Source organism: Hippichthys cyanospilos, chromosome 6 (genome assembly GCF_059441005.1).
Source record: "Hippichthys cyanospilos isolate Australia breed blue-spotted pipefish chromosome 6, RoL_Hcya_1.0, whole genome shotgun sequence".
Lineage (NCBI taxonomy): Eukaryota > Metazoa > Chordata > Actinopteri > Syngnathiformes > Syngnathidae > Hippichthys > Hippichthys cyanospilos.
In genome coordinates, this window is record NC_142374.1 from 8,830,329 (window position 1) to 8,852,024 (window position 21,696).

Sequence of the window (21,696 nt, forward strand, 5' to 3'; positions counted from 1 at the left end):
TGTATTTTAAAAATCGAAAAGGGCCCTTTGGCCTAAGTTCACCCACACTTTAGTCTTTTTTAGCCAGTAAACGTAGGTCAGGTTTCAAGGGAAAAATAAATATTTCCTAAAAATAGCGTCGTGTTAAAAAAAAAAAAAAGATAGCTTTGAAGCGTGCATTGGAAGAATATTGCAACAGAAAAACAACAACAAAACAAAAAGCAGAACTGGCTGCTTGGTTGCCATGGAGACGAGCGCAGCCTCTGCTGTCTGCGAACAGGAAAAGGAGGGTCACTTTTTCTTTTTTCAGTTTGCGCTTTAAACAATGGACATACCCGACACTATCAGAAAACGGTTGGAGGATTTTTCTCGTAATGTCTTTGTGGACCAGAATCAGTCTCCCACTAAAGAGCGATACACGTCGTCAACACACGGTACCGTAAAGACGCAGCTAGCATAGCAGCGAGCTAGCATGACTCACGATTGGAATGTTGTTTGGAGCAAACTAGTTCTGGCGGTGTTTCCATATAAGTTTGATTATAAACAAATAACTGCACGATTGATCTTTTCGTGTCTGCTTTTTGTTTGTGTTTTAATCAGACAGGCGCGTTCTGTCCAGCCTGCCCCTCCAGATGTCTCTGTTCTTTAACATGTGGTTCTTCCCCCTGTGGTGGATCAGTGAGATTGTCATGCTGCACCTCAAAGTACGAAAGAACACGAGAACGCATATGGTCTCAATATGAACTTGTTTAGCCATTATTGTTCTTTTTGGGCAAAATCTTTTGTCATCACAATTACAGTAAGTCTAATAATATTCAAGAAAGACAGCATTACAAAGTTAAGGCCCGACAATAATCCATATAAATTTAAGCACAAGTTCTCTTAAATATTTGCAGTCTTGGTTATGGTTGAATTTGTTCATGTGTGCTGTGGCAAATGGGAATCGATGAATTCCCAGTTAGTCCACTATGTTGTGGCAAAGACACTGAACTTATGAAAACACACGTTTAAAACACATTAGAAAATTAAAAGGGCACGCACAAAAATAAATAAATGGTGGTAAATGTGTGCCTTTAAGAGGGGAGGCCTGGTGGGTTGGGGTGACAAAATGCCAAAGGAAAGCTGGCTAGTTGTTTCAAGCTATGTACTGTATGTGCCTGGACTTGATTTTACACTTTTCTCGGCAGTCAATAAACAGCCGGAAAGTGGCTTTTGATCTGCTTGCACACTTTTTAGGGGTAGATACAGCATACTTTATTTGCTGACTTAGATGTTTGATGGATACCGTTATTTAGGAGGTAAAGATTGACAGTGACCCACAATATGTTTGTAAAATAGTTTACTGTTAAGTTTGCAACACTCAGTGGTTGACAACTCAGGTTCTTTTTTTTATAATTGTAAAAGATGTAATTACACCCAGAACAAAGCTTTTGCTTTAATGTGAACATTATTTTGCTCTAATTATAGGAGTATAGAAATGTTTGTCAGAAAATTATTCACAAATATGAAATATGTAGTTTTCAGATCCACACATATATCTGCAAATTATACGTTTTCCTCTTAATGTTGCATGTGCCTTTATAATGACTTATCATTTGTACATTTTCAAGCCTGCTTGTGTATATTGTGACTGTGCATGTGTGGATCAGCGGGCATATGTAGTTTTCTGGAAAAACGTCATGCCATTTTTAAGATATTTGCACACAAGTATCAAACATCCTCGTGTGGAAAGGCCCACGGCTCAACCGCCGGCAAGGAGAAGCTGTTTCCATTGAACACAAAGGAGTCATCTCCCGTTTTCCGCTTATTCATTGGTATTGTGACTGCTAACGAACAACCCTTGCTCACCTGTTTTTTGGGTTTGTTCATGTGAAGTTTGCAAGCTTTGCCCTTAGGCACTGTCGTGTCGTATTCAGTCGACAGCAAGTGGCAAAATGGCCGTCCCCTGAGATAAAAAAAAAAAAGGTTTTTGCTACTTGATTCATATTCCACATGCACATTAACATATTGTGTGTGTGTGTGTGTGTGTGTGTGTGTGTGTATATATATATATATATATATATATATATATATATATATATATATATATATATATATATATATATATATATATATATATATATACATACATACATACATACATACAGTACATACACACACACATACACAGACATTTTTTTTAAAAAAAAAGGCATATAAGACATCTTAACCAAGGGTGCCAATAGTTATGTTGGGCAGTGTATCTATGAATGTTTGTTAACCACATTTCTTTTTACTAGTATTCCGCTTTGCCTGACTACTACAAGTTCATCCTTGTGACTGTCCTCATCCTGATGACCGTGATCGAAGCAATCAGACTTTATCTTGGCTATGTGGGGAACCTGCGCGAAAAGGTAAGCACGGCAACAATAAATGTTGCGAATGGGTTCAACACCAATCAGAAAAATGGAGAACATTAAAGTCCAGTGTAGCTCAAAAATTGTGATGCCATTTTCTGTTTGCAAAAGGTGGCAGAGTTGGCTGGATTTTGGCTGCTGAGCATCTTGCTGCAATTGCCACAAATCCTCTTTCAGCTTTTCAGTGAAGCCATTCTGGTACAGCCCTTGGAGAGGGGCATTCACATCATTTTAGCAATTTTCATCCTCACGCAGGTATGCTGTCGCTTTTAATTGAGACGTTTCCGTCATCTCCATTTTTTGCACAAAGTAAATGAGTGACTTGCATTGAAGTCACAAGAGTAAAATCCTTTTCTCTCTTGAATCCACTAGGCTGTTGCTGGCTTTGTAGCTCTCCGGGATTTGGTCAGACACACAGAAAGTCAATTCCATCTTCGCCAGTTTGATTGAAACATCTTTCGACCAACTTCACACACGTCACTGCATATCAAAACTCCTTAAACATCTAAGCCTCTATAAGCACAATTTTACATTTTGCTTATGTAAAATGGAAATAATTAATTTATTCAGAGACAGTATACAGTATTTATTTTTGTATTTTGTCAGCATATTACTGATATTTGAAATATGTTTTTGGTATGTTTGTAAATAAAAACATGCAACTTGCGTATTGTTTTTATGCTGTTTATTGTATGGAGCTGTCATCAAATATTATCCTGAGCCATATTATCACCTCAATATTACAATTATTTTCTTGTATCATTTCAAGTTTAGAAATTCAAGTCAAACTGTCAAGTCATGTTACAATAGCTTATAATAGTGACATGAGCATTCATGGAGTCCGGTGAACGAGACGCCTTTTCCATGTTCCTTCGAGTTCATTCAAAGACGATCCAGTCACTGGCCAGAATGTTTGTCATCTCAACATTGTATTGTAAAGTGCTGCAGACACGCATAGTCTTGTGGCAACTGACCTCTCTGGAGCTGTGCCATTAGTGACCTGCACTTCCTGAGTATTGGGTTCCAGATAGCCTCAGCCTGATAGTGACACTCACCTATGGTGCCACTCAGTGGAGGTGGAAGGCTTTGCAACAGGGGGCAAAACACTCTTTGGTCTTCTCTCTTCTGAAGTTGAATCGCTCAGTCTAAGCAAAAACGACAATCGTGCAAATGTTTGTTTTGTCATCATCTTAAACACATGAGACATGCGACACATTGGGATTATAACATTCAGGATGCAGTCGTTCCACTGTGAAAGTATTACTTTTTTTCTGGAACGCTATTAAATGCCTTCACTGTCATTTGCCTTCCAAAACCAGTGTGTGCATACTTTATGGTTATAGCCATATAGAACAAATTGGCTGATGTTGAAGTTTGAAACACAGCATTAAATAAATGCAGGCAGTGATTACTCGTTCATCAAGCGTGTCTACATACATAAAGCAAAACCCGGGACAACGGTCAGTAATTGAGTAAAAACGGTTACAAAAAATTGACAGGAAATCCATTCATCAATTCACAGCTTACCTATGTCTTTGCACGTCTGTGTACCTTAGTACAGGCATCAAAAAATTTGAGTGGGAAATAGGCTTTCTTTGACAGACTTCTGAGATGAGATCTCGACGATTCAGCTCTCGGAACGGTAGATGTTTCAGCAATCCCACTAAACAAAATACAAAACCAGAAAGATCAAACTAAGATCAGCTGAAACATCGGTACGCAACTGAAACTAAACAACGTTCGTTTAGCAATTTTCATATTGCGGTTTCACTTAAATAGTTCACGGTTTACCCCACTAATGACATCAACCGCAACCACGGCCACATTTCAAAATTATGACAACGATATCAACGTAAATCAAAAGTGAATATTGTAGTATTATCTTTGTAGAGAGAAAAAACGCATTGGATCCCATTCAACTGCGCAGCTTTGCCTAATATCACCATCATCATTAAAAATTCAATACTGTGACCAGTGAATACAAATGACTAATGTCAGAATGAAAGAAGAACCTGCAAAATCCTCTTCCTCTCTCACACCCTGCCATTTGTTGTTGGGTATATCTGCAAGTATCGAAGGCGGATCGTGGTGGGCATAGTAACGATTTGGCGTCATTGAGGTATTTCTGTCTCTGAAAGGATCATTATCATCGCTGGTGCTCGACGGCCGGTGCCTTGTGGGAACAACGTCAAACATGGGACGATGAACACTGAAAAGAAAGGGATATTTGTTAAGCTGGGTGAACTGACTGCAAAAGTCATTGACGGACCCGAGCTTTACCTGTCGGATGGCGTATGAATTTGTGTTAGTCCTAAAAGAGTGGCATAAGTTAAAAAATGTTGAACATCTGCATGTACAAAACAAAACGTTCAGGGTGCGCCACTCACCGGAGATGTATTGCTGTTGCTGTTGATGATGACGAAGAGGAGGATGCTGCTGTTGCTCCTGTTGCTCCTGCTGCTCCTCCTCTTCCTCCTGCTCCTGTTGTTGCTCATGATGCTGATGATTACCATGCTGCTCTTGATGATGATAATGATGGTGATCATGATGCTGATGATGATAGTATTGTTGCTGCTGCTGCTGTTGCTGTAGATGATGATGATGATTATGATGATAATGACGATGACGCTGCTGCAGGTGTTGCTGGACAGGGTATAAGAATCTTGGCGGACGTTGAAGGAGTGCACTTAAGTGCAACAGCTTTGATGAGTATTGCCATTGTGATTTGTCTCTTTGATGGTCTGTTTCAAGCAAACGTCAACAATATTCCTGGTTTAGAGTCTATGCACTAGAAAAGCGGTGCCTAATAAGTGACCATTAGATACAAGCTGTATACAAAACACACCTCTGTGAGATGAAATGGCTCCATAAGGGTTGCTCGATCTCTTCTTGTGACACGTGTCTGTTTCTGCCTTCAGGTCTTCTTGACACTGGCCCTAAAAACAACACATTATTTCAAAACAAATTCAAACTACCCAAAGATTTCCAGGTGTCAAGTGCGAATAGAATGGAACGGAATAAAAACAGTGGTTAACATATATATGTGTTTACTTTTGTTTGATCTTTGTAGAAACGTGTTTAACTCATTCAATGCCAGGGACGTTAATTTTTACGTTTTTAAAGAGTCCAGACATTACTTAAGTATTTGAGATTGAATGTCGATACTTAAGTATCTGGGATTGAATGTCTGGACTTTAAAAAAAAAAAAAAGAGTGAAAATACGTCCCTGGCATGGAATGATTTGAGTATTTGGAATATCATGTCTGGACTCTTAAAAACGTGAAATTACGTCCAGGGCATTGAATGAGTTAACTTCCTTGAATTGGAAGCTACAGAGAGCCTGAGAAATGTACATCAGGCTGAAAAAAAATGGGTACAGGGTCTTTTGGAACTAGAGTTTCATTGATTAAATAATGAAAAACTGGTCGAGAGATAGGAATTAAATGTTCATTAATTTACAAAAAATTGAAAAAATGTGTTGGCAAAATGTTTTAAATGTGACATGAGAGATGAACTTTATTACCTCGAGTGGTTCAAAGCCTTGCCAAAGCGTCAAATGCCTAATTGCCAGATGTTCACCGTGTGTAGGGATCACACTTTTCCTGTCTGGAATATTCACCTTGAAATGCAAAGATTGATATAGTACAATATTAGGAATAGTCTCGGGAATTCCATTCAAGACCTTGAAGTATGTTTTATGTCATTTTGTGACGATATGGAAAAAGACAAGGAGACTAGGGCAAGTCATATCCCTTTTACTACTCTTCACACTAAACGGAATATTTACAAAGCAATCAGACTTCATAATCAAACAAGTAATCACAAACAATGTTAAGATTATTAATAACAGACAACAAGGTGGATGGTGCCACAAAGCACTTGGCACCTGGCTCCACCATCCAGAACGACTCTTCGGGGGGGAATCCAGCGGAGACCGATGGCTGTTGTGGATGAAAACCTGCTTAGCCGACTCAAGGACTATGGACAAATAGAAATCGGAAAGGCTGTGGAAAAGATGTAGGAATGACGACTAAAACAGTGGAAAGCCCGTGGAACACAGCCTGATATGAGACTGGATGCTAAAGCACTCAGAAGGAACTTCCCTGGTACATTGCAGAAGCTGAACGTAAACCAGTTCAGCCAAAGAAATCTGGACGTGTTCCTCTGGGGCAGAGTGATGGGAAATGGTTTATGTTTATGTCCACAGGGACATCAGCCTTGGTCTTGCATGCACAGGGGTTGTTTGAGTACTAGACAATGCCGAGGGTTTTCATGGTGGTAAACTCCTCCAGACGCCGGCCTAATATGAAGTCAGTAGTAAACCTGGGCAGCCCTGGCCAGCGCCCATAGCATCGTTTCCATCAATTCAGATACGAACAGTAAGCGGGCTGCTCTGCGTTCGCTACTTAAGAGAGTTCAAAGGGTCTTGAAAGGAATGACTGGAGCGCATCAGGACTACCAAAATCCTCGAGCAGCACAGACACTCTCAATGTCGTGCAGGCGTGTAATACTGCCACCAAATGAAAGTACAAAGAATATCCAGCGTTACTCCAATCCTGGAATATGCTGCAATCACAGGTGTGGGTTGTGCTGCGTAGATGCTAGCATTGACATGACATTATGGGTCACGTCTGGCTTCCCAATTGTGGCCGTGTTGTAAATGATGAGACGAGACTCAGGCAAGTCATGTTTTGTTGACTCATCACACTAAACTGACTGTTTCAAACTTGAATTTTGATCATTTATTTCAACCCAAAAATATGTCAACCCTCACCTATGACCCCTTAAAAGTACAGATTCCAGGTGAATGTCACAGTCGTGTGGATCAGCAGAATATATTCCATGTGTCATACCTGCCATTTCCTCCTGTGTCTTCTAGGGGGCCTTTCTTGGATGGTCTCTTTTTGTTCTGTCTCAATCTCATGATGAAATTCAGGCTCCTGCTAAAATCCAAAGGTCGGAATGTTTGACATTTATCATTTTTTTGCAGATTTGATGAATGAATGTAATGTCTTACAATATGGTGTTGAGTGATAGTTTGGAGAACTTCAGGCTGCATCCTACTTTTCAGCCTGTCTCTTTCTTTGCGCGTCATTTTCTTCTTAACCTTGACTGGAGACTTTAAGCGTACGAGCAGCAGATTAACATATGTATTTTTAAAACTTTATACGTCTAACACGTTATCCAAATCTGATTAAAATCCAACAAGATATCAGAAGCAAACATTTACTTCACAGGAAAAGATTGTCATTTTATGTACCTCTCTGTGTTCAGTTTGTGTCTGTGGGAGCAAATGGAGTGGAAGTCCATCAGAATCAGAACTATTGGAACCACTGGTGCTGCAAAAGCAAAAAAAGAAATAGTCATTTTCAAGATGAATTCAATAAGGTGTCCCATCAAAATATGCAGCGCCCAATTGTTGCAGTATAATCCATAATCCATCAAGTAAAATATGCCAAACATCTGTTGACATTTTTTTGACTTAGTATGCATAGAAAATGTTGGGAAAATCAAAGATTTCTAACAAATCTGTTGGGGTGTGTTATTCATTTATGTCGATTACCATCCACCATTTTCCATAACCGCTTATCCTCACAAGGGTCGCGGGCTTGCTGGCGCCTATCCCAGCTGATTTAAGGCAGTAGGCAGAGGACACCCTGAACTGGTTGGCAGCCAATTGCAGGGCGCAGAGACGAAAAACCATTCACACACCCAATCACACCTAAGGACAATTTAGTATACCCAGTACACCTGCCATGCATGGTTTTGGAGTGTGGGAGGAAGTGCCCGGAGAGAACCCACGCGGGCATGGGGAGAACATCCAAACTCCACACAGGAAGGCTGGTGAGAGGTAGATTTGAATTTGAATCCTTGAACTTTGAGGCGGACGTGCTAACCACTGCTCCGCCCAGCCGCCTATGTTGACTACTGCTCTTTATATTTGATAGATCGCAACTGAATAATGTATTACCCAGATTCCAAATCAAAGACGGAGAAGTCGTCGTCCCATTCTCTGCCAAGTTGTCTGATTTCATCTCTCAACAGGGCTGTCAGTTCTTTCAGACAATAACTCACCTGAAGCGGGATAATCAAACTATGAAATTAGACGCATGCGTTTATGTCAATGAATTATTATGAGTTGCATGCTTTTGTCTTACCTTCGTGGGATCAGGATCAAAATAGTCAAGTAAGGTGTCACAGAAAGAAAATCCCAGGGACTTGAGGTCTTGAGTGGTAAAATGTGTTCCTTTCCTATCACCTGATGAAAATTCGTACTTTAAATTCATCATAAAAAAAAAACCATATGCATGAGAGCAGCACATTCAGGTATACACCAACCCAGTGTGGAACCTCCAAAAGTGGTCTCCATGGTGTAGCTGTTTTTGATACCAAGTCTCCACATGGCAACCCGCCCGGTTCCTTCTTTGCTTCTGTGCACCTGGAATTTACAGCTCTCGAAGGAGAACTGAGGGAAAAGGCATGCCGTGATTTATGACTAGACTTATGACAACGCACAGACAAAAACAAAATGCCTTTTTGCAACAAGTATTACCTTGTCCGTGATATTCTTGCCCAACATTAGGGGGAACACCCTTTCTTGAAGCTTTGGCATATCATCATCTTCGTTGTTACAACCGTACATAAAGACATTATTTTTACGGTTGTGGCCATGGAAGTCACAGTAGAGCACTACATCTGTTTGCTTTATCAGTCTGAGGAATAAAGAACAATGGTAAACGTGAAGTTTTGCGTTGACTTGTCAATCGTAAAATTCAGCATGAAAGAGAGCATGCAATTACTGAATGAGTCCAATTTAAATTTAGCCAGTATGAATATTATTTAACTAAATTTGCAGTGAAAAACAACCGATCAAATCATCACTGCCATTAATCTACCATTATATGTCTTGGAAAACTTCCCACTCTATTCAGAGTCAATTATAGGGGAGATCACTTACAGGACAGATTAAACAGACAACCATTCACACTCGCACAAGTATTCATCCAATAAGATGCGCATTCAAAAGTGCTCACCTTTCCACCATGTTCCGAGTGTGCCACACGCACGGAAAGGAATCCCTGAGTGAAGTCTTGTAATTCCTGTTGAGATCCCTGCCAGCCAGAGAGCAGCGGTAATTGCCAACCACCACACCGTCTGGATTCAGCATTGGCACCACCTGAAGCATATGACGTCAAGAAGTTATTTAAAATGTCGGGCCTGAGGCACACTGTAAAAAGTGGTGCACGTCACCCATATAGTGACACATTTACGACCAGACGATCGATGTTCAACTTTCCCACCTTGAAGACAAAAGTGTCCCGCAGAAGTTGCGCATCATCCGAGTCCCCCAGCAGAAAGTCCAGGAATCCCTCCATCAACCAGGATGCATTGGTTTCTCCAGGGTGTACTCTGGCCGTGACCACCACGGCTTTCTTGGTTTTGCCCTCTTCTTCTTTGTCATTAGCCCGTGACGTTACCGTCAGCACGTAAACTGCGTTTCCAGCTAGGCTGTGGCACAGGACCCGTACTTTGCAGTATGACACCACTGCTGGGTTGGATGAAATGTGCCTGAGATATCGCTGGAGGTCTGAATAGGTGTATGGATAGCAATGGGCGAGGTAGCAGGTGTCAGCTTCATATGGGAACTGGAGAGTCCATGTGAGACAGTACAGGGTCCTTGCCTCATTGGGGTCCTTTGCATTCTGAATTGGGACAGACATGGAGATCTATGAGACATAACTTTAGTGTTGTGCACAGCTTAGGTATCCATTCATACATCTATCACATCCATGTGTTCATAGATATAATAGGCCACATATCCTGAAGAATCTTGTGGGTAAGCAGATCTGTGGACTGCTGCGTATAGTGAAAGTCTGTGCATAATTGACTTAATTGGTGGTAACAAAAGACAATTATGCTGAACGTGAGTCTGCAACCTTTGATGCTCACAGCCTGACACAGCTGCCATTCCTACTGATCACATTTTAACAAAGCATGCTGTCTCAAATGCTGTTTCAGCCAGCAAATTTGTATCATAGACCAAAGTTTGTGGGGAGGGAGTGGACTAAAACTAATGTTTCTAAGAGAGGCAAACAAGTAAAAAAAAGGTCACTCGTAAGTATATATACTTACTATATATACTATATATATATATATATATATATATATATATATATATATATATATATATATATATATATATATATATATATATATATATATATATATATACAGTATATATATTTTTTTTTTCTTTTTTAATGAATACAGACGTTACACTAGAAACGAACATTCAATTTACGAACATTCAGCGATTCCAACAAGTTGCCTGTCAGTCAGATTTTGTATTTAGCGCATTTTCTGTGATACCAACGCCGGCACTGCCGTTTTCAACAAACTTTCCTCCAATTACATCTTTCCCCTGCTGAGTGTAGAGCAGGGGTGCTAAATAAAGCTCAGCTCTTTTACAGTGACATTGCTAAACAAAGACATAGACACATTTACCGGGCAATGACTAATAGGGATGAGCCAGAAGTGCAATGAAATGTTGTACAGTACATGGGGAGAATGCGCTGCCTGCCAATCCTCTCCGATTATCTGAGAGGCCAGTCAGTGTTTCAAAAGAAACTGTACCATAGCAAGAAGTGTGTGTCGTGAATGGCTTTGGTACGCTTTTATTTTGAAATTCCTTTCAGAAGCATGGTTAAGTGACAAAAGCCCAACTCTCGATGTAAACAACCGTGTTTTTTTTCTCGATAGAAAAAAATCACGTATGAACAGGAGTGTCTGTACTCAATATGCATCTTTTCAGTAGTACTATATCCACATACCAAAAATATTCCCTGACTGCAGCTCTACTTTGGGCTCGTATGCATTTTAAACTCCGGTCATTTTCAATATGTAGTTGGATCGCCCTACTGTAGTCTGTAGTAGTTCTTATTCTCAATTCTGTACACCAGAGCGCATTACACTTTGTGAACTATGTTGAATGCATTCAAGCTTTTGATTGCAAGTCGCAACACATTTGCTGTTACATGTGATGCCACCAACCTGACTGCGGTAGTATGTGATGTCGGAGCCGGTACGTTTCCATCCAACGGCGTTCTCCTGAGCAGCTCTCTCAGAGTAGAGCAGAGGCTTCATGCCGTGGGAGTACAAGCTGCTGCGCTTCATCAAGTTGACGATAGTAAGGCGGTAGTTCACCCCAGCCTTCATATTCCTCACTCTGAAGTAAAACCACTGCGTGTGCTTGCTGGTGTACATATCTGTGCGCAGGGTGAGTTCATAATCATAAGGTCCTCTGAGCAGGAGATGACACATAGATTAGAGTGAGCACAAAGTCAATTTGATGAAACCCTATCAGAGACTCACACTTGCTCCGCCTTCTGGAGGTTTCCACTCTCAAATCGTGATTCAAATTCGAGTGAGAGGTCTGTCTGGTTGACGTCATTAGAAGAAGAGGTGCTATTCACAGACACACGAGAACCTCCAACACGAGAGCAGGTGAAGTAAGGAGACTTGTCAGCTTAAAAAGAAAAAAAAGCCAAGACATCAGGAAGCTACACAAAAAAAAACAAAAAAACACTTTTATCAAACAAATCTTATATTCTAATAAAATATCAGCGATCAGTTGCTACCTTCTTTTCACTTCAGTAAAATATGTACCCTGCCTAATGCCTGAAGGAATCTCGGGTAGGCTGCAGAATGCCTGCGATCCTTGTGATGATAAGCGGCTAGAATAACGGATGGCTGGATGGATAAAGTAGTACTTTTTTTTTTTTTTATAAACTTCTTCCAGAGTTTACACCTTGAAATGGCAACTTCTACAACAACCCTAAAAATTACAATGTCCCATCACTTCCGTCATAAGCTACTTTTAGAACAGGCCTCTAGGCTACACACACGGTCCTTGGCAACTACTTGGTGTCTGTGAGCACCATGTTGGTGACTGACTCCTGGTGTACAGTAATGGTTACACATGCTTACCCTGGTCAATGCAATAGACAACATGTCTGCTCTCCTCCTCAGGCGGAAAGGGTGTCTTCTCTCGGCCACTTGGGTGGTAGAAAGGTTCAGGCTTTGGAGGCTGCCACTCTACGATACAATATTAAATTGGCATCGGGCTTTTTTACGCACTGTTTGACGGTAATAAAACGTGAACGTCAAAGTCAGAACTGTCACATTTACCTATGTGATGGATTGCATTACTGATGACTTCACACTCTACTGGCCAACGTGGGCAGGAGATAGACGGGAACTGAACCAGATCCAGAGGTGCTCGAAGACTAAAAACCGGACGCCCGCCATCAAACTCTACTCGCAGCTGCCTGGTTCGCAGTGTCTGACTTATCGATACTAAGGGAGCACAGAAACCATCTCCTCAATTCACATTTTTTAAGGTCTCGTTCCTTTGACATTGTAATATTTTATGGAGCAACATTTCTCAATTACATTGTTCATTACCTTCAGTAAACAACTTTACTCATTTGACTGCGAGTAATGCCGAGCGGGATTATAGATGTCAGTTACAAAGGAGCGGTTATTAAACAATTGTCAGGCATAGGGCTTGAGAGCCACACTAGAAATATTTAATCCAGTCAAAGTACTCTAAAAAAATTATATTTTATCAGGGACAGTAAACACTTACATTGCTTTTTCACTGTATCTTCCTCCTTATCCTCCTCTTTGTTGGAGTCATTGGTGTCAGATTTTTCGAATTGGTAAGTGCTCCACCAATTTCTGATCACAGGGGCCGCCATCGCTGGTGTTTTCCCTGCCTAATTGGTGAAATGTAAAGCATGTCTTTAAGTACCAGGTGTTATAGACCACTAGAGAGGTGTTTACTTAACAACATGTTTATAGTTGTGGCATTAGTTTGGGGTGGTGCAGAACTCCCCCGTAGGCCTACATCACAATGAAAGAAGTTTTGTTATAATATTTAGTTAAGAATGGCTAAGTATTCATCGAAGACACGATTCTGAAGGTTGATGGATTTGAATAAAAATTATTTCATGCAATATTGTAACACTTACTAAACGTGGCAGATGTCATCCCCATGATGCTCACAGCTCCTTGGTGGCATATTTGCATATTAACTGGGGATAGATACTGTATATGTTGCAATTTATTTGGGGGGTATTCAGCTTGGTAATAGCATATCTTTGTTGTCCTCTTTCTCTTCTGTTCCTATGTCTCCGGACAGAGAACATTCAGACCACAAGATATAAAATAATCTGAGTATTAACAAAAATAGCTATTACCTACATTAAAAGTGCTTTTAAAGTTGAAGCACGGAAAAGAAGACCTGTAGCTGATTTCCAGTAAATGGTAACACCGCATACATTGTGATTGACACACAGGAATGACGTAGCAATGATGTCACTCGATTTATATTTTGTAAATATAAATATTTCAAAGCAATTACTAGAGTGTCCAATCAGATTGCACTGATGTCATTCCCTATGCTGCTTGAATTGAAGACATTCATTTCTACTGCATCATGCTCAACTGGGCGCTAATTCGACACCACTACAATCATAAGCATATTTTGAGTAGTTTCCTCTCCTGCAATATTAATATTAAATGCATGTTATTTATTACACCCTTATGCAAACGGTTGCTACGGTTTAGCTAATGCTCGATTTCGCGAACGCTGCAACCGGTTACTTATTGTGGACAATACGACCAAATAACTCAAGATTAAAAGTAGCGATGGGATCTCTCGTGCTTTTTTGACTCTCTGGCCTTTAAACATTGGTATGTAAAATGCATTTTAACTCAGTATTTGGCAGAAAAAAAAAATATTCATTAATGTGCTTTTCTGTCCATCAGTTGCGGCTGCCGAATCAACATGTAACCATAATTTGTATCCATGACGACTTACCTCGCTGCACGTAGCTAGAGTTCCAGCGTCTCATAAGTTTTCAAAAACCCAGTCTTCATTGAGCAACATGTTGCTTGGCAACCGAAGGGCCAAACAACCACCCCGACAGTGCGGCAAATATCAACTGCCGGCCCGACCAGTATCAAGCCTGCAAAATTGACAAAAAAGGCAATTTCCCATTCCTAAAATAATAGTAAGAAACGCGCATAAAGTGGCAGTTTCCAAGTTTTTATAATAAAGCCTAAGGGACAAGCTGCAGTTCTTTTATCCAGCTAAAATGTCCTCTGTACACTCGAGTTCTACTAAACGTGTACTTTAACAATACTCCATTTCTAAACAAGCATTTAAGACAAGAGAATTTGCAGCACACTAGTATTTGCTCATTAGATTATGCTAATACAATGTGTGACCTCGCATGTTGCAGAAACAGGTAAAAACTGACAATATGGAAAAAACATTTTAATAAATTTACAAAAATGTACACATTCAGCAACCAGCATAAATCACACAGGTCATCCTAACATACACGTTATGTACACTGGAGTAAAAATGCTGGTCAAAACAGATAATCTCTCACAAACACTGTTGTACAAGAACATAGTCAAATGGCCACAAGTTTGTTATAAACTTAAGATGTGGCACATTCTCACATGTACCAAGAAAAATGAGAAAACCATTTGGTTGATAGGTGTTAATTTTGAATTTAAAAAACAAAACAACTTCCCAAATTACTGAACATGATGTTTGGCAGAAAATGTGTGTGTGCGTGCGTGCGTGCACAAGTCCAGTGTTATGTGCTGTTTAACTTCCTTTTCTTCAGTCGATCCCTCCAATTTTCAGGAAGAGCCTCAAAGTTGGCATTCTTTGCAGCCTTTCCTCTGGAAATTAAAAAGAAAAGGAGGGGATGATAGGAAGATTGCATAAGAGGAAAAATGCTAGTGGTATTTCCTAAAAAGGAAACATTAATAACAGGAAGTGTAAAACACGTTGTAACGTACGACATGAGCTGCAGGTGCTTCCACTCTTCTATGCTCTTCTTGTTGAGCTGTTCTCTGTCCTCATCACTGGAGCTGCTCTTCTCCTCTTCCTCCAGCTCTTTCTGAATACTTTGCCACTTCTTCACGAGGGAGGGCATTTTGGTCTTACCTTTCTACAATTAAATAGTGACAACAGGAGGCACAGTGTGATAAACGTAATGCTGAATAGCAGCCAGTTGTTATCGGCACGGTGAACAGAGTAACACCTCCATTCATTCAATCCCGCAAGAAAATTTTGAACAAGATCTAAATCCCCTTGCGACTAACGCAAACACTAAAACCTTTGGCAAACATTTTGTGAACTGATATGAATGCACATTTTGTCACCTTCAGTGGGGATGGGGGCTTAAGTACCTTACCAATTCAAATACAAAAATGTGAAGACAAAGCAGAAGTTGAGAAGCTAAGGTGACTCGCACCACCTGCAACTGATACTGAGGAGGACTACTCCAAGAGATAAGGAATTTTCAGAACAGTATCTAATGCAACACAAATCCTCCAAAATCTTCAAGACGACGTGCAATTCTTTTGATGTAATGTCATGCAACAAACAGAATCTGAACTTATTACAAACCTTGTCTTTTTTGGGTTTCTTTATCTTTTCCACAGGTGCCACTTTAGGTGCTGGAGATTCAGAGGGAGGCTGAGGAGGTGGCAGAGGGGGTTGCGGGGTCACAGCCGGAGTAGGTGGAAGAGGAGGTTCACAGGGAACTATAGGCGCAGTGACAGCTGGCACACCCCAATAGACTGGGGCTGTCATGATAGGCGCTACACAGAAGGAAACCGGTGTTACGCTGTTGATGGGATCTCTGAAGTCAACTATCAGATGCTGGAAGTTTACCTCCAGTAGCAACATGTTGAGTGTACAGGATGGGACTACTTCCAATAATGGCTTTATTCAGCTGACCAGCTTTGCGTTTCTGACCCTTACCCAATGGACCCGATGTCTCCAATACCTGCACCAAAAGAAGGAAACTTCTAAAACTAAAACAGGACAACTATGACCAGGAAAAATATCTAAAGTAAACACGAGCAAACCTTAACACCAGCAATGCCTGAAGGCGGCCATCCACTGCCATCATCTTCAGTTCCGGGAGCTGGGGGCTCCATGTCATATTCCTCATCCATCTCCATCTCTACCTCCATGATTTCACTATCGCTATCCGGGGGTGGAGGAGGTGGAGGGGGTGAGCCAGGTGGGAGAGGCGGAAGTGGTGGAAGGTCAGGAGGGGGAGGTGGGCTGTCAGGAAGTGGGGGTTGGGATGGGGACCACAATGAAGTGCTCGACGGAGGCGCTGAAGGTGGCGCAGCTGGGGCACAAACAGATGGTCCTGTAATAGAAGGGGGAAAAAAATAAAATGAGCACCATAACATTAGAGGAGAAGATAACTAAAGAGCATTATAACATGTAATTTGAACCCCCAAAACAAGCAAGCATGTCCCTGTTCAGACCTGAAGTCCCACCATTGGACGTAGATGATGATTTGCCGTCGCCTTGACCGGACGTTGGACTAGCTAGGTTTCCTTTCAGGTCACCCCCCTTTGCCTCCTCTGTTGGGAACTCCCACTGCGATGCACTCGTCAGGTCGTTGACATAAAAATACCGCCTGTGCTCTCTAAAGAGTAGGACAACAAAGATAGAAGGCAACTGTCTTAACAAGTGGCCTAGAAACTAAGTGACCAGCACGATGACCTGGGGCAGAGGGCAAGAGAGTAAATGTGGTGGGGCTTGGTACGGATGGTAGCTTTCACCATCCTGAAGGGGAGTCCAATTGCAGATTGACTAAAGTTGTGGATAGGAAGACCCACCTTGTTCTTTAAAATAGTTAAAGCAACACAAATCATCTCAGGGTCCCGAATGTAGTATTGAGCAGCCCACATCATGGTTGTAATAAACATCGCGTTTAAGACAACCATTCACCTCACGACACAGGAAGATGCCAGGAAGGAGGCATCGCCATCAGCAACAAGAAATCACTAATATGCATCATTTACAATCGCACAATGATCTGTCTCAGGCACGAAAAATAATAAACAGGAAGACATGAAATAAGAGTTGGTCTGACCTGCTGGATTCCCGTCATTGCTCCATCTTCACCTTTAATTGGATGCGTGACACTCGAGGCTTCCGGGGCATCATTCTGTCGCCATTGCATGCTGGGGGCTGTACGTAGTCCTGAAAAGTGCAAAGCTCCCCCAGGCAACCATCCCTACTAGCAGCTCCCACCCAATTCTCCGCTAACTGAAATTCAGTCTTACAAGGCTCTCACAACAGAGGGCTCGGGAGTCTCTTTTCAAGAAATGGATTCCTTTCTGTGGCAGGAATAATTATAGCAGCAGCAGGCTGGCCCTGAGTGGATGCTCCCTTATCAGTACAAGAAAGGCACAATACTACCAGTGTGCCAGTGAAACCTGAGGTCTGCTTCTGGCTTGTGCACTCATCCGCACATACTGCTTAAACTTGTCATGACGTCATGATACAAAGTCTGCAACCACTGGGTTGAGGCGCACGTAGTCACACTGCACTTTTTTGGGGGGAAGGGGGGCGAAGGGATGTAGAGATGTGAAAGGTAAGCAGTGCGTACCTGTCCCAGTGGCAGGACCAGCCTTTAGGGGTGGCGTTAAGTTCATAATGTTTTATGTGTTCGGCGGCTTCCTGTAGCCTGCGGCGAAGATAGACCCCGTTCAGAGCGCCCTCCCTCCAGTCAGCTATCCGTGTCTGAGAAAAAAATGGTTAAGACAGGGATTCATTGGAATAAGATGAGTAAATTTAGCAACACAGCGGCATGCAATTAGTTCAGGACAAGGACAAGTTGTGATTGATTATAATGAGTTTTAAATATTAAAGCACATTCAAATAGATATGTGCAAAAGGACAGTCACGAAAATTATGGAATTAATATTTTATGCATTGACGCAATAGCTCCTAGTGGAAATTGGGATCATTCTGCCCAAGTCCGATATCATGATTTTTTTTTACCTCAGTTTGCAGGAGAAGCAACTGAAAATTCGAGACGGCCTTCTTGTGTATGCCCAGGAACTCCATCTTACTCGTTAAAGTGTTAGCCAGTTCTCCTATCTGAAACTGTAAGTCATTCAGCAGTTAAGTACATTCAACTTGTTAAGAGTCAAGTACAATTATAGCAGCATCTTACCCTGAGCTCAGGTGTTTCAATCTCTTCTTTTGGTGGAGCTTCTTTTTTCTGATCACCATTATCCATTTCCCTTTCTTCTTCTGATAATACACTTTCCGGAGGTTTTGCATGTGCTATTGAAAATGGCACTTAGTTAATGGCTTTTCACACACATTGACCTCTGTGTGGCATTAATAACTCACCTGCCTGCGTGTTCTCCTGAGGCTCTGAGTTCCGACTGTTGGAATCAGGACTGGGCGCACTGGGGGGGAGAGTTTTCCATCGCTTTTTCTTGAGGGTGCGAGATCCAAAGGCATCTTGGCTGGTTTCTGAACAAGGACTGGAGCCTCCCACACTTCCATCGCCATCCTCTAGAGCCTGGAGCTCAGCCTAATAATCAGAGGCCCAGTTTAAAAAGTGACAATATTGTGTTCAATGGTTGCACATATCAAACAAAACCACCACCAACCTTCTTCCTCTCCAAAGCCAGTTCCAGCTCCATTGTGTCTTCTTCTGGTCCGCCTTCTGTTTCAGAGTTCTCTTCAGACAACTTCTTCGCGTCAGAATCCTTCTCAATAGTTGGGATAGCATCTGAGGCTTGTGAAGGGGTAGAGGGCGATCCCACAGGGCGAACAACCTCTCCATCAGAGTCCACACTGCTCTCAATTTCATCCAAACCTTTAAGAAGCCTTTTTCGCCATTTCTCTTCAGCATCTTTCACTTCTGTAGGGATCAAGGGACCAAGCAAAGACGCAGCCACGCCACAGCGCTCTTCCTCTTTGCTTGTGAGGCCCACCACACTTTCCATCACTTCCTACGAGATAATGCACAACAATTTAATCACCGCATTAAGAATTTACTGCATGAAATTCAAATGGATTTAAACTTGCCTTGGCTTTAGTCTCTTTTGTTGATGTTGGAGCGGCACCCGGTGCAGTTTCACCAGAACAATCACTTGAACTTGATGTAACGTTGCCATTGGCACGAAAACTACAAAGATTAAAGCATGCCACTTCAATAATTGGAATGAGTTCATGACTGAAATCTAGGTGTGCGCCGATTGCCTGTTTGTCTTTTTTTTTAATGATAAGTAGTAACATAATAACATGTCATAAGACAATTCAATAATTCAATAGTGGTGGGGCACTGTGATCCACTAAAAGGAATTAAAAGAAGAATGTTAACTTGAGTTTATTTATGCTTAACATGATACAAGTTTCCTAATATACTAAGGAGTCGTGATATGAGTCTCTGGATATGTAAATATATACGCACACACACACATTTTTTTGGATGGAAACACTCACCTATTGGCATGGTGAGCCAGTCTTTGCACTTGATTAGCAAGATAGTGAGGCAGCTCCCAGGAGACTTCATTGTTCTGAGTGTTCCAGTAATAATAGCAGCCAGAGTTCTCATCCCAGACCTCCTGCCAGTCCCCCATTTCCACATCCACTGGAAAAAATAAACATTAAAAGGTGCAGAAAGAGCATCATGTAAATTATGTCAGTTTTCAGAAATAAAATACTATTGCACAGCACCACAAAAGCTAAAATTTTAAAAATAAAACGACAAAGAAAAGACAAACGATGATAATGAGCAGTGTGGGGGGGTCTAAGGGGGGGTCATAGTATTCATATGACTTAGGATGAAATGTACCACCACAAAGTATTGATATTCAATCACCTCATTTCAAGCAATCGAAAAATCAAAGAGCACACACATATTTACCTCCAGCTAATGAGTACTGAGTATTGAACTCCAACTGTTCTCTTTGTTCCCCACTGGCACCTGGTTGCTGGGAATTAGCATCTGGTTTAGGAGCGCTACCAGTCGGAATGGAAGGTTGAGTTGCTGCATCATCTGAACTTGGCTGCGTGGTGATAGCGTCAATTTCCTGTTGAGCAATATTATCAAGTATTAAAATCTGAGCTTTTAATTGCATAGTTCAATATAACTACAAATAAAATTATACTTACAGCCATAAAATTTGCTAATGTACTGTCAATATCAGCAGAGTGATTGTGCTGAGAGGCTGCAGTTGATCGAGATTCTGCAGCAACCTCTTCATCGCTATCTTCATATGCTCCAAGCAAAGACAGTCCCTCTGCAAGGGGACACGGACAATAAGTTTAGTTAAATGATCTTCCTTGAGAGCGTCTGTACCAAGAGTTCACAACCTAGAGCAACAAGAGTTGCTCGCAGGGCTACTAACAGCTTACAAGCTTACAGCTTGTGACATGACATTGTGATTGTCAAACGAAGTAGTATAAATACATTTTAAATTGTAAACACTTAATGAGGTTTGAAAAATATGTGCTGCATATATATATATATATATATATATATATATATATATATATATATATATATATATATATATATATATATATATATATTGTAACTAATTTGTAACTCATCTTGCTGACTGTGTGGAATAATTAATTTGTCTCCATGTGGATGAATGTCATGACTTAATAGCATAATCGAAGTTTTGATTGTTTGTTTGTTTTTTAAGCAAATGCGTTATTTTTTAAGTGTGTCAATCTGTTAGCCCCTTTCATTGACCAGTACCCCAAGAAGTACAGTAGCTCTCAGCTTCAAAAAAATGTGTGAACTTAAACACGTACCAGTGGCTTTCACAGCGGGAGGCTTCATGTTGCGTCTCTCTCTTACAAATCGCTGACTTTCTCCTTCCTGGTCTTCTGTTTGGGGAAAAAAAAAAACGTAATTTGGGTGGGGTGGAGGTATAAGACAATCATCAAAGACCGAACAGACCAAATACACCAGCGTCCCGTACAAGCGGACATCTCAAAATCTAACGACCACTTCGACACAACTGGTTCGCTATGACACGCAATCGAACGTGTTAGGGTTTAGCTATTGTATCTTCACGCAAAATAAAGGTTATTGCAGGCGAATGTGTAACTATGAATCAAATTTGAGAGGGTGGAAACAAATACAATTTACATAAGTATATTAAAATGAGTCTCGGAAAATGTAGCATTTAGCAAGCCCGCCGCTAGCAAGCAGACGACGTGTGGGCGCGTTCAGAAATAATACCATCAGATCCCGACAGCCCTTCTTCTCTCTCTCCTGCATTCCCACCACGAATCCCGGAAGGGGAGAGTTGTATGATTGTTCTTCGACCAACGGCTCCTCCCGTAGAACGAGTCTTTTTCTTCATCGCTGATTCTTTGGCCTACGAGGACGTAAGCCTCAGTTCTTGAAGTCGTTTAACGACAGTTCAGTAGCACAAAGACAGG

General features: G+C 41.3%; 3 protein-coding genes across 6 annotated transcripts; 1 reads left to right on the plus strand and 2 right to left on the minus strand.

Moving 5' to 3' along the window:
- Positions 1-195: 195 nt before the first annotated feature.
- tmem17 (transmembrane protein 17) lies at positions 196-3,042 on the plus strand. Its single transcript, XM_088418414.1, has 5 exons — positions 196-413; positions 580-683; positions 2,259-2,372; positions 2,487-2,630; positions 2,748-3,042. The coding sequence occupies exons 1-5, from the start codon at positions 305-307 to the stop codon at positions 2,823-2,825; spliced, it is 549 nt and encodes a 182-aa protein (XP_088274540.1). The 5' UTR covers positions 196-304; the 3' UTR covers positions 2,826-3,042.
- Positions 3,043-3,051: 9 nt separating this feature from the next.
- Positions 3,052-13,669, minus strand: agbl2 (AGBL carboxypeptidase 2). 3 transcript variants are annotated; one of them, XR_015866015.1, is made up of 24 exons: positions 13,409-13,669; positions 13,024-13,153; positions 12,564-12,731; positions 12,363-12,470; positions 11,748-11,901; positions 11,427-11,676; positions 9,677-10,078; positions 9,410-9,552; positions 8,929-9,088; positions 8,715-8,841; positions 8,534-8,634; positions 8,347-8,450; positions 8,118-8,216; positions 7,636-7,714; positions 7,393-7,494; positions 7,229-7,318; positions 5,899-5,994; positions 5,221-5,311; positions 4,763-5,116; positions 4,656-4,686; positions 4,388-4,584; positions 3,903-4,038; positions 3,350-3,520; positions 3,052-3,275 (listed from the first exon to the last, which is right to left on the minus strand). XR_015866015.1 is itself a non-coding variant. In XM_088418412.1 (23 exons), the coding sequence occupies exons 2-23, from the start codon at positions 13,133-13,135 to the stop codon at positions 3,427-3,429; spliced, it is 3,198 nt and encodes a 1,065-aa protein (XP_088274538.1). In that variant the 5' UTR covers positions 13,136-13,153; positions 13,409-13,669; the 3' UTR covers positions 3,052-3,426. The 3 variants fall into 3 exon arrangements, 2 of the variants coding, with proteins under 2 accessions (XP_088274538.1, XP_088274539.1); XM_088418412.1 differs by having other exon boundaries at positions 3,052-3,520; XM_088418413.1 differs by lacking the exon at positions 8,118-8,216 and having other exon boundaries at positions 3,052-3,520; positions 7,229-7,315.
- Positions 13,670-14,705: 1,036 nt separating this feature from the next.
- On the minus strand, positions 14,706-21,689 carry fnbp4 (formin binding protein 4). Of its 2 annotated transcripts, none has more exons than XM_088417036.1 (17): positions 21,494-21,689; positions 21,061-21,135; positions 20,410-20,537; positions 20,162-20,327; positions 19,738-19,885; positions 19,317-19,420; positions 18,900-19,240; positions 18,634-18,820; positions 18,452-18,564; positions 18,277-18,381; positions 17,882-18,015; positions 16,749-16,912; positions 16,335-16,627; positions 16,138-16,252; positions 15,871-16,064; positions 15,258-15,409; positions 14,706-15,137 (listed from the first exon to the last, which is right to left on the minus strand). In XM_088417036.1, the coding sequence occupies exons 1-17, from the start codon at positions 21,615-21,617 to the stop codon at positions 15,050-15,052; spliced, it is 2,631 nt and encodes an 876-aa protein (XP_088273162.1). In that variant the 5' UTR covers positions 21,618-21,689; the 3' UTR covers positions 14,706-15,049. The 2 variants fall into 2 exon arrangements, with proteins under 2 accessions (XP_088273162.1, XP_088273161.1); XM_088417035.1 differs by having other exon boundaries at positions 18,900-19,244; positions 19,321-19,420; positions 21,494-21,688.
- Positions 21,690-21,696: the final 7 nt, after the last annotated feature.

Bases quoted from the DNA above. Each gene is read 5' to 3' on its own strand.
- tmem17 (XM_088418414.1), top strand. From the start codon at position 305: ATGGACATACCCGACACTATCAGAAAACGGTTGGAGGATTTTTCTCGT. The intron at 414-579 runs GTACCGTAAAGA...TGTTTTAATCAG, and splicing joins ATACACGTCGTCAACACACG to ACAGGCGCGTTCTGTCCAGC. The intron at 2,373-2,486 runs GTAAGCACGGCA...TGTTTGCAAAAG, and splicing joins TGGGGAACCTGCGCGAAAAG to GTGGCAGAGTTGGCTGGATT.
- fnbp4 (XM_088417036.1), bottom strand. From the start codon at position 21,617: ATGAAGAAAAAGACTCGTTCTACGGGAGGAGCCGTTGGTCGAAGAACA. The intron at 18,821-18,899 runs GTTGGTGGTGGT...TCTGATTATTAG, and splicing joins TGGCTTTGGAGAGGAAGAAG to GCTGAGCTCCAGGCTCTAGA. The intron at 16,913-17,881 runs GTACGCACTGCT...CCTACTCTTTAG, and splicing joins TGGTCCTGCCACTGGGACAG to AGAGCACAGGCGGTATTTTT.
- agbl2 (XM_088418412.1), bottom strand. From the start codon at position 13,135: ATGGCGGCCCCTGTGATCAGAAATTGGTGGAGCACTTACCAATTCGAA. The intron at 9,553-9,676 runs GTGGGAAAGTTG...CATATGCTTCAG, and splicing joins GGGACACTTTTGTCTTCAAG to GTGGTGCCAATGCTGAATCC. The intron at 4,585-4,655 runs GTAAAGCTCGGG...CTTTCTTTTCAG, and splicing joins ATTCATACGCCATCCGACAG to TGTTCATCGTCCCATGTTTG.